The sequence below is a fragment of the Pempheris klunzingeri genome, chromosome 21 (genome assembly GCF_042242105.1).
Source record: "Pempheris klunzingeri isolate RE-2024b chromosome 21, fPemKlu1.hap1, whole genome shotgun sequence".
NCBI lineage: Eukaryota > Metazoa > Chordata > Actinopteri > Acropomatiformes > Pempheridae > Pempheris > Pempheris klunzingeri.
In genome coordinates this window covers 13,536,849-13,547,369 of record NC_092032.1, presented here as the reverse complement: position 1 = coordinate 13,547,369, position 10,521 = coordinate 13,536,849, and the positions used below count along the sequence as shown (strand labels likewise).

At 42.0% G+C, this 10,521-nt stretch overlaps 1 protein-coding gene across 1 annotated transcript; it reads left to right on the top strand.

Annotated features, from left to right (window-relative positions):
- Nucleotides 1-605: 605 nt before the first annotated feature.
- pcolce2b (procollagen C-endopeptidase enhancer 2b) lies at nucleotides 606-10,386 on the top strand. The gene is made up of 9 exons (XM_070853051.1): nucleotides 606-771; nucleotides 1,082-1,190; nucleotides 1,622-1,877; nucleotides 4,364-4,488; nucleotides 5,327-5,463; nucleotides 5,548-5,711; nucleotides 6,690-6,773; nucleotides 8,756-8,923; nucleotides 9,303-10,386. Exons 1-9 carry the CDS (start codon nucleotides 638-640, stop codon nucleotides 9,431-9,433), a joined length of 1,308 nt encoding a protein of 435 aa, XP_070709152.1. The 5' UTR covers nucleotides 606-637; the 3' UTR covers nucleotides 9,434-10,386.
- Nucleotides 10,387-10,521: the final 135 nt, after the last annotated feature.

Below are 10,521 nucleotides of genomic sequence, written 5' to 3'. Positions count from 1 at the left end.
ATTTAGCCAAGTGAAAGATACGATATATTTGAGCTATAACAAGATAATTGCTTGTACCATTTTGCCCAGCAGGTGGTGCCCTCGCTCCCAGTCTCCATCAGCAGTACTCACTCCCTGCTACCTGCTTATTATTTAACATCCAGCAATCCACGGCGATTCCAAACACCTATTTTAAAGACATTTCATCTGTAAAATGTCCATGCATGTGTAAGAGATCAGGCCACAGCTGTCCTCTGTCACTCCACATCTGGGCAGTCCACTGAACATGAAGCCTCCTGCATGTATATCTTGGTTAAATCACATCTGTGTGTCATGTCTTTATGGTCCACACTGATTGGAATGGCAGATTATTCATGTGTGACTTCCTGGGTCAAGTTTGTTCATGCCACCTCCCTCCAGATTTTTCAGGCCAGGTGCCATTTGAAACTAATGCGAGACCACCTCACACCCTCCCAGCGCTTCTTTAATCGTTTTTTTTTTTTTTTTTTTTTTTTTTTAGGGGAAAGCAGCAGCCTGTGCTCCGTCCCTCCTACCACGCAGAACAAACGCTATATTCATCTGCTCCAGCTTGCAGTTGCTGAAACTCCCCGCAGGAACTCCTGGGTACTTTTCCCCACCGTTTCAGCTGCTGAACACAATGCCATTCATGCCACGGGGCGAAAACAGGCGAAGCGCCGGCTCCCGTAACCCAACAATGTGGAGAACATGCAGTATTTTCTGTGCATGGAGTCTACTGTTCTTGACAGAGGTCTGTGCGCAGTCTCAGCGGAGGTACACCTTTTTTTTATTTTCCATTTTGTATTATGATAATTAATTTGAAAGCTTTATGAGTGCGCAAGGACCTCACGCAGCCTGTGGAGAAGCAGCGTCAGTGGACTGGAGTTTATTTAGAGGCGCATTCTGCAGTCTGGGCTGCTTCCACTCAGGACATGTGGCGCATTGAAGTGAATCTGTGTTGAATCAATCGCAGGATGTTGTTGATGTTTATACATATTTATTGTTTTAACACATCATGATCATTTGATATTTGGAAAATAGAAAACAGTCTTCTCCCCCCCTTCCACCCCACCTCTCTCCCCAGACCAATCTTCACATGCGGCGGAAACATTACAGGGGAATCTGGAGTAATCGGGAGCCAGGGGTACCCAGGAGTTTACCCTCCAAATACCAAATGTGTGTGGAGAATCACAGTGAGTCCCATTTCATATTCACGTGTTTTGCTTTGTAGCCCAGAGGAATGGTGGTGATGAGATTGATGGCTAGATTGTTCATTTAAAACACACCAAACAGCTGTAAAATATGATAGTATGACTCTCTCCCACTGACCTCTAATTTCCTACCTAAACATACTCAACCACAACCAGCTCAAGGCAGTTTGTGCTGACTAGCTCCATTACATTACTGTACATTTAAACAGTCAAGCTGACCAAGTTGCATTTATCCTGTTCTTACTGATAGAATAAGTTATTCTTAACATATAGAAAACATTGTTTTATTGGATGAAGTAATAAGCCAGTATTCACACACGTAAACCCTATTGTGACATTTTATTGCTCTCAATAATGACAAGCATGAAAACTCTGAAAATGACCCATAATGCATCCTGTGAATCCCCACCCAGGTCCCTGAGGGAAAGGTGGTGGTCCTGTCATTCCGCTTTATTGACTTGGAGAGCGACAACCTGTGCCGCTATGACTATGTGGATGTTTACAGTGGCCATGTCAGCGGGCAGAGACTTGGTCGCTTCTGTGGGACGTTCAAGCCAGGAGCCCTGGTTTCCACGGGCAACAAGATGCTCATACAGATGGTATCTGATGCCAACACCGCTGGGAGTGGCTTCCTGGCTGTTTTCTCTGCCGCACACCCACACGAGAGAGGTAGGCAAACATGGGAAGAAGAATACCTTTGGCATGCTTGCTTTTAATGTTTCTATCCGACACATAGGTGCCAAGGTTGCGATGGTAGTAGAGAATATCCTGCTGCTACTCAGGCGTGCAGTGCAGAGCCACGTGGGACTGTGTCTCAGCCATGACTTCACCCCATAAAGGAACCCGATACTGTCCAGGCAGTGTGTCTGTTTGTAAAAAGAGTCAGTCTTTTAAAAAGCAAATTAACAAAGCTGTTTAACACGAGTTGCTTCGGTGAAGTCATCACACGCTACCAAAATGCCCAGAAAGCGAGACAAACATTTCACCTCCTTCAGCAGAGATCAGTTTTGGGATAATACAGGAAATTACTGTCATGACAAAAACAAAAGGAAGTATGGCTGTTTTTTTCTGCTCAGTAAAAATCAGTGACCTTTGGGGGTTTCATTTGTCCGAAACAAGGCTGCAGGTTTAATGTTAAGACAAGTGGACAAAAAAGGGAGGAAGATCTTAACACTTGTCGCAGTATGATGTGGAATTTCTCACAGACAGTTTTTGGAGCACTGCAGTTGGAGGCACAGGTCACAAGTATCACTTGGAGTTGAATGAGCGTTTTCCTCTATTCAGGGTTGCAAAGTCTCCTGTACTGTTTTTGTGGAATTTTAATGGCTGGTTCTCTGTACAAAAGGAGCCAACAGCTGGAAAGGACAATGTCCATTAACCAGGTTGTCTTGCTTTTACACAATGGATAGACACAGATAGATTGTCTCTGAGTGTTGTCAAACCAGTAGAGCACGTGTCACATTTGTTAAGTGTCTATCTTTGTCCCTGTACTAAATTGTACTTCTTTTAGACGCATTGGAAAGCAAACATCAATCTAAGTGTATGGTACAAAGAAAACATGTCTTTAAGTGATTCCTTTCTTTGACATTCTCAACAGCTTGTGTGGTTATTGAACTGATGTCTTTCAGATGCTTGACTGTTGTGTTTTTTTTAACTGTCCACTGCCCAGGACTAATGAGTGACTTCTATCTTAGGGTGCACATAATGACAAAGAAGGCGATGAGAGCACCTATTACAGTAGTCAACTGGTTAATTGCAGGATGATATAATGTACGGGCTGTTCCTGCTTGGGATGTTAATTATTAACAATGTGACCAATTAATACTCTTAGTTCAACAATTAAAATAGCATTAATGTTGCTTATAGAGTGCTTGTCCAAAGTATACGAACAACATAACGCAGCAAAAGTACAATGTTAGTTAACACACGAGCAGTGGTGTAGTGCAGGTTATATGGTGTATTGTCTTTCAGTCGGCATTGTCTAAACCCACTCCTAAATGCCGTCTCATGCGCATCATTCAGCAGTGTGCTGCAAGCCGTGATTTAATCAACGTAGGCATGGTTCACTGTGCAAGTACAGGACAGTCAGTAAACTAACCCACTGACGGATTCATCTCAGTTTTTCTCGAGCTTTGTGTTTGGTAGTCGTGTTTTCCACTGCGATTATCTACCTAGTTTCTCCTCATCCAGAAGTTATAAAGCGTAGTTCATGTTTTACTAAAAACCCTACATACTATGGTTTTTGTTAAATTCAACTCAAACTTATACCAGAATAAAATGCAGTGCTTTCTTCAAAGTTCTGCTCCAGCACAACCTTATTACCATGCTGTCTGGCGGAACATTTAATTACAAATATGTTACAGCAATTTGATAATTAGTAATCAAATGATCTGTAAGTGTCAGAGTTAGAGAAGCCTTTAGCCTAAACATAAAATCAGGGGCTTAACTTTCAGAGTGTTTACTGTGCAGAAACACTCAGGTCCAAATGAGTTTTGATACAGTTGTAATAGATTTTTTGATACAATGACTTTGCCGTCAAACCAGTTTCCTTGCATATGGTCTCAATATTACTTCAAGATGCAAACCCGACCTTTCCAAACGCTCAGGGGACAAACCCACAAACTCTGGCCTATCATTGGAAAGTGCAGGGCCGAGTCATCCAGCTGGGAGAGAGCGTCTCGGCGCCACATGAGTCGCGAATGGTTACCCTGACAACAGCTGTATCATTGTAGGAAACCATGATGCGCTCGTGCCCTTGGAGGCCACCAGAGTAACTGCTTAACCCTCTCTGATTGTGCGCCAAAAGGCGAGGAATCAGGGGAGCCCAGGGAGAAGCAGAGGGCCGTGGTCCAACAAGGCTTGAAACAGTGAGGGCCTCCCTCAGCGTCCACTCGTTTGAGTTACTGTGTTCTGGGTACCATTTGATATTTACTTACTATTTACATTTAACTCATTAATGTATTCCCACTGTAAACTGCATTTGTATAAGCACTCTATAAGCAGCATAAATGTTTTCTTTCTTGTTGTCAGTTAACAGTCCAACAGTTAATTATTATCATGCCTGTTCCTGCCTTTCAAAGAATAATGAAAAAGTTCTGGATCACTTCCTTCAAAGACTCCTGATGACTTTCCAAAATAAACCAATTACTCCACAGGGGACCAGTATTGTGGAGGCAGATTGGATAAGCCCTCAGGGACTTTCAAAACGCCCAACTGGCCAGAGAAGGACTACCCTGCTGGTGTCACCTGCTCCTGGCACATAGTGGCACCAAAGAACCAGGTCAGAATGTTCAAAATGGACAAATCTTAATTTTACTTTATATAAGGAGGCATTAATGTAGGGTTCTAATAGGAAATGCATCTTAAATGAATACAGATGTAGGGGAAGTGGCATATTTAACAGCTAACCTCAGATGGGTGATAAATTAAAGGAAAAACCAACAGGAAGTGTTTTAGAGTGGTGTCAGGCCACCACAAGCCTCCAGAACAGCTTGGCAAGTCTGGAACTCTTTTGGAGGGATAAACACATTTACTCGACAAGATATTCCTGCATTTATATATGCAACCTTTATTTAATCAGGCAAATGTGCAAGACAGACCAGGGTGGAGCAGATAGAAAGAAAAACAAACACAGCCTGACATAACAAAAGGACACATAGCATCAGAAACGATCACAGACATAGACGAATGAATGAAGATGCACGTTTATATTAAATCATTTGGTCTTGTGGAAATGGTTAGAGCGTTGCCTAACCATCCAGTGAGCCCTGTTGCATGGTTTTCCTTTAATTTGACTCTTAATACATTAAAACATTAAAACATGGATACCAAACTTATCCACGTCTATAAAGCCTTTTGTGGCCACACAAAGTCGATGAATTACCTCAGGTTATGTCACTTGAGGCATTGTCAGTTGGGTCTTTGGGCTACAAGTTTGAAAATCCAAAAAAATCCTTTTTAGTCTCTTTTAAGACGGCTCAGTGTGTAATGGGTGTGGAGCAAGACTACATCATCCCACAAATGATGGGATACCCTTTAATCAAACGGCCCTGATAGCCCTATTACAAGCTTTTGCTCCATGAGAGAAGCTTTTCCTTGTGATTTGTCTCCTGCTGCAGATTATTGAACTCAAGTTTGAGAAGTTTGATGTGGAAAGAGACAACTACTGCCGTTACGACCATGTATCCATTTTCAACGGGGCAGAAATCAACGATGCCAAGAGGATCGGCAAATACTGTGGAGACAGCCCCCCAGCGTAGGTGAAGATTATATTCTCACTAAAACACCCACCCCCTATGCATTCCTCTCAGTTTACACTCTCGTTTGCGTTTCTTTGCAGGCCAGTGTTCTCAGATGGGAACCAGCTACTGATCCAGTTCCTGTCAGATCTCAGTCTCACCGCAGATGGTTTCATTGGACACTACAAGTTCAGACCAAAGAAATTCCCCACCACCACCATACCACCCACCACTACCACACAGCCAGTCACCACCAGGCCCATACGTAGGTAGCAACGTTTATCCAGTAAAAACGCCTGGAAGGCTTCTAACATCTGTATTTGTTGTTGTAGCTATGAGACTCACTGGCTTTTGTTCTATTGGATTCTGTTGCTAACATGTGGGGTTTATCTTTCACTTTACACACCAGGGGAATCTGGAATCTGTGTCTGATAGCAGATCTGGGCAAGAAATGAACTAACTGAGTGTGCTGCTTAAGTGAGCATTAACTCCTTCGTCAGCTTTACACTGCAAAAAAACAAAAAAAATCAATGACAAAAGTGTCAAACTAAAAGGTGGATCTTCACAATTTGACATGCAGTTGTTAATGCATTATTCTATGCAAGTAGTGAATAGGACATGCAGCACTGCGGACTATCTGTCCTGTGAAAGATGCAGCCAACAGCAGCATAAGCTCCAGTATAACACATGCTAAATCTTTGCCTCTCATTTCTCTTGTGTCAAATCTACATAACACAAGTTCATATACTGTGTGGGCATGTGTCCTCACCCGCAATCACAGCTCATTTTCATACTCAAACTCACATTCCCACACACGCTGTTGTTTTTTCCCTCAGTCAGTCCAGGTTATTTTGGCGCCTCCCTGCCATGATGTCATACCGTGACAACGCTCTCTGGTTGGCTTATCATTCCTGACTTCTCCCTCTCCGGCAAAAATAATATTTAGACAGTCACCTTGCGTTTTCTTCGTTCCTTCCTTCGTGGACTCTTTACTATCTCTAACTTTAAAACCAGATGTTCACTTGTCACACTATCTTGCTATTTTACATGCTCTGCATTGCGTCTAAGGCCGGCAGCCATTCACTGGGAGACTCTTGTGTTACTGAGAATATTCTGCAAATAAACCACAGTGGAAGCAGATGCAGCCACGACTTATAATGCTTGCATCACTGGCAGGCAAAGTTAGAGAGATTGAATTTTCCTCTGTGTGTGTGTGTGTGTGTGTGTGTGTGTGTCTCCGCAGCTCTGAAGTACTCTGTAGCCCTGTGCCAGCAGAAATGTAAAAGGCGAGGAACACTGGAGAGCAATTACTGCTCCAGCAATTTCGGTAAGAACATCAGGGCCTATTGCATTTTATTTTAACCACATAAGCTCCAGCTACTGATATGTTCCAGCTTTGCTCATGATGTGATTGAACTTACCTACTGTTACGCACACACTAATCAGAAAGCCTACACGGTACAGATTGTTCAAAGATTTACTTAAGCACAGCCCACATCAGCAATGGCAGCCAAATCTCCCCTAACAAGCAGTTTACAGTACTGATCATGTCACTATCTTTGCTCCTCTGATTTCTCACTGCGCATCTCAAAGACTTCCTTGATAGCCTGTCAGGAAGTGAAGGAGTGTATACAGTAGGACACAGTTACCTCCAGGGTAAACACACGCACACACTCAGCCTCTGACTGCAGGTAAACTGTTGATAAATGAAAGTGTTGATTCAGGCTCGGCCTCCGTTTGCCGCTCTCCTGCTCTCTGATGTTTTCCTCCCGGAGATGTTTACCACATGTGTTAGATTGGCATTTCAAAGAGTTCACATGGATTTGCATCAGGAACTGAGGAGAAGCCAAGCAATGTGGAAAAAGTCGCCCGTGTGATGTGGCGGCAGAGTCAGAGCACAATACGCAGTGAAGTGGCTAGACAGTAGACTGAAAATAGTTTGTCTAATCAACACTTCATAACTGTTACTATTGTTTAGTTTAATAATGTGATATATGCGCTTTGAATTGTCAAAAGCAGTTCACTGGTTTATGTAACAGTAGCATCAGATAGAATAACATTACTGAAACAGGCAGTCCTCTGGCTGTTCTCATCTCTGTCAGGAAATGAAACAGTCAGTATATGAAGTCCAGACATATTGGTACCATCAGAGTAAAGAATCATGCTGAATGAGATGTGATTCCCTCTCACTCCACCGGCTCCACTATCACTCAGCTATCACTGCTAAATGTCAGGTCTCTTCTATGGTGAGCATTTCCAAAGGACAAAACTGTTACTTTTGACCTGGTCAGACTAAACAGGAAATGTAACTTCACCCTGCACATTTTTTCATCACAATAAGCCAGAAAATAGAACTGGAAAATACAGTAAGTAGCACTAACACTTGTGTTCTGGTGATTCTGGTAAATGAACCTGTGAGATGAGTTTGACATTTATAATCTCTACTGTCCTGTATGGTTTCCTTACCAGTGTCCAAACACAAAAATAAATATGGAGACGAAAGCACTAATTTGCCATCTGTTTTCTCCCTATATTAGATTGTATTGTACATAATATCGAGTGGCCTCTGCTCCACTGACTCACAAAAGATTATAGCTGTCTGCTGGACAATTACGACATCACACATTAAACTTGGCCTCATCAGTGTCAGGGTCATATCCTGGATCTGCTTGTCTTTAAAAGTCTTACATTAAATGACATCCTTGATGTGTTTTCTGAGTTTTTGAGGAGCCAGTTGATGAAAGACGGAGCCATGAAAAGTTCAAAAGGTGTTCGAAGGCTGAAAGTAAATGTTTAGAGGTTACGCTTCACACACAAGAATTGAAAAGTATCAGACATACATTGTTCACATTTCTCTCTCTCTGTCTTCCTTGGGTTGGCGGTGATGGCAGTAAAGTCCAGATTTCCTGTACTACAGCTGTTAAATTCTCCACTGTGAATTCCAGGCTGCCTCTTCTCTGACGCTGAAATGCTGTACAGACTCTTAGTATTGTAAAGTCAATAATATCTTCTTTTACTCTTTGGGTTTTCCAAACCCTCATTATCCTTAAAGCTTCTGGTTTGGTTCTAACCACAACCGAGAAACAGCACTTATTGTACTGAGGATCTTCTTTATATAAATTGACATTTCTACATCCATATCTAGGTTTTATTCTTATTTTTGAGGAAGTGTGTGACGTATTGTGAACAGGCAAAGTTTGAATTCTATGGAAGGTCACATATTTTCTCTTTATATTTTAGTGGATTTTCAGTGCCTCCGTATATTTTATTTTATTTTTCATGAATTGTGTGAATGTGTGTCTTTGATAGTGATAACCGGGACTGTCATTACTGCGGTGATGAGAGGAGGAAGCATGTACGCCACTGTCTCTATCATCAACGTGTATAAAGAAGGCAGTCTGGTCATCCAGCAGGCAGGGAAGACCATGAGCACCAAGATCATTATCCTGTGCAAGAAGTGTCCATTTATCAGAAGAGGTGAGTTCAGACAGCTGGTGGAATTAAATTGGCTCAGTGTCCTTGAGAATATGATTTTGAAAATCACTGTAACAAACAAATGGTCATTATCTAAATGATGATAGTCGGCATGCAGCTCCTGGTTGACTGTTTTGAATAACCTATGGCTCTGAGTTTGCCTCCTTTGCTGTGCCTCGGTTGATAGAGATCGCCCCAAAATGTGAGGTGAGCGGCAGAACTCACTGTCCAAACAGTCAGTGACACCTTAAATATGTTTATATGTAAGCATATAAACATATGGCATACAGACCTGCCGTGTGGAGATTCTGATATCTGGCCTCCCTGAATGTCTCTGCCGATCCGCCACTGCATTCAGGTTTTTTTTGTGTGACCTCACCAGGCTTGAACTACATCTTCATGGGCCAGGTGGACGAGGACGGGCGAGGGAAAATCGCCCCTCAGCACTTTGTTATGGCATTTAAGACGAAGAACCAGAAGGGACTCAACGTTCTGAAAAACAAGCGGTGCTGAGTTCCAGTAGCTCTGAGGTTCTCCACTGGATAGGTGTGCCTGAGGCTCAGCTCTGAATGGAAACAATTAAGCAATCTCCATCTCCATCTCAACAACACAAACACAGGTCATAAAAACAGCATCTGAATGGAGAGATGCCAGCACAAAACGCAACATTTACATCATTCAATTAATTAAGGACAGCTAAAATGTTTTTGGAATAAAGAAGACGACATTAGGGAGTCCCACTCCCATCTAGTCTGTTTGGCAATCTCACATTAATCAGCAACAAAATGAGTTGAAATTTCCAGCGCGATTCTCAGCCCATTTTAACTCTGCAAGTCACATTCCTGTCATATCACCAGCAGGGAATTATATTGTAGACAGTAACAGGAGTCCAGAATAGGGAGTATAGTAATTCACAGAGACATGTTTTCTTGAGACAAATGTTAATCAGAAGTTTCACTCTTTCAATGTGCACATCTGTTCTGACATAATATGATTGCACGATTCATTTTTAATTAGTAATGCATTAAACAAATATATCTGTCTGGCAGAATAGTCTTAAACATCACAAGCCTGATTAATATCCATAGGAGATTTGTCGCAGCTGATTGTTGTAGTTTTAATGACGATGTTAAAGGCCTGCAGTTAATTTCTACATTTAATTTCCGTGGGCAGGAATAGGATGTTTTTAAGTGGTGATAAAAAGTGCAATATTTAATATATACATGATACATGATACGGTTTTTATGCTGGTTTTATGTGAAACAAATGAGGACCTACCTAGCTAAAGCTCTTTTCCTTGGTTTGTTTACATATGCAAAGCACCACCTTCAGCGTACATCATTTACTTACATTGTTTTTAAAGGCAGAGGTACGAAATGAAAAAAGTATTTTCATATGAAAAAGTCTGTGAATATTATTTATATTTTATTGTTTTCATCTGCCCAAATAAAACTCTTTTCCTTTTACTTGTCTGTCTTTGTACAAGAGCTTTCAGCTGGAAACCAAATGACGCCAAATGATATTTGAACTGGTCTGTTGAGAGTGGTCAAGGCAGCTATGCTCTGCTGAGCATGGGGATGGATCAGGTGTGTGCAATGTGA

What these genes read in the sequence shown, in the direction of transcription:
- pcolce2b (XM_070853051.1), top strand. Translation starts at nt 638, where the DNA reads ATGCCATTCATGCCACGGGGCGAAAACAGGCGAAGCGCCGGCTCCCGT. An exon ending in AATGTGTGTGGAGAATCACA is followed by an intron (nt 1,191 to 1,621) that starts GTGAGTCCCATT and finishes ATCCCCACCCAG; the next exon opens with GTCCCTGAGGGAAAGGTGGT. An exon ending in GTGTCCATTTATCAGAAGAG is followed by an intron (nt 8,924 to 9,302) that starts GTGAGTTCAGAC and finishes TGACCTCACCAG; the next exon opens with GCTTGAACTACATCTTCATG.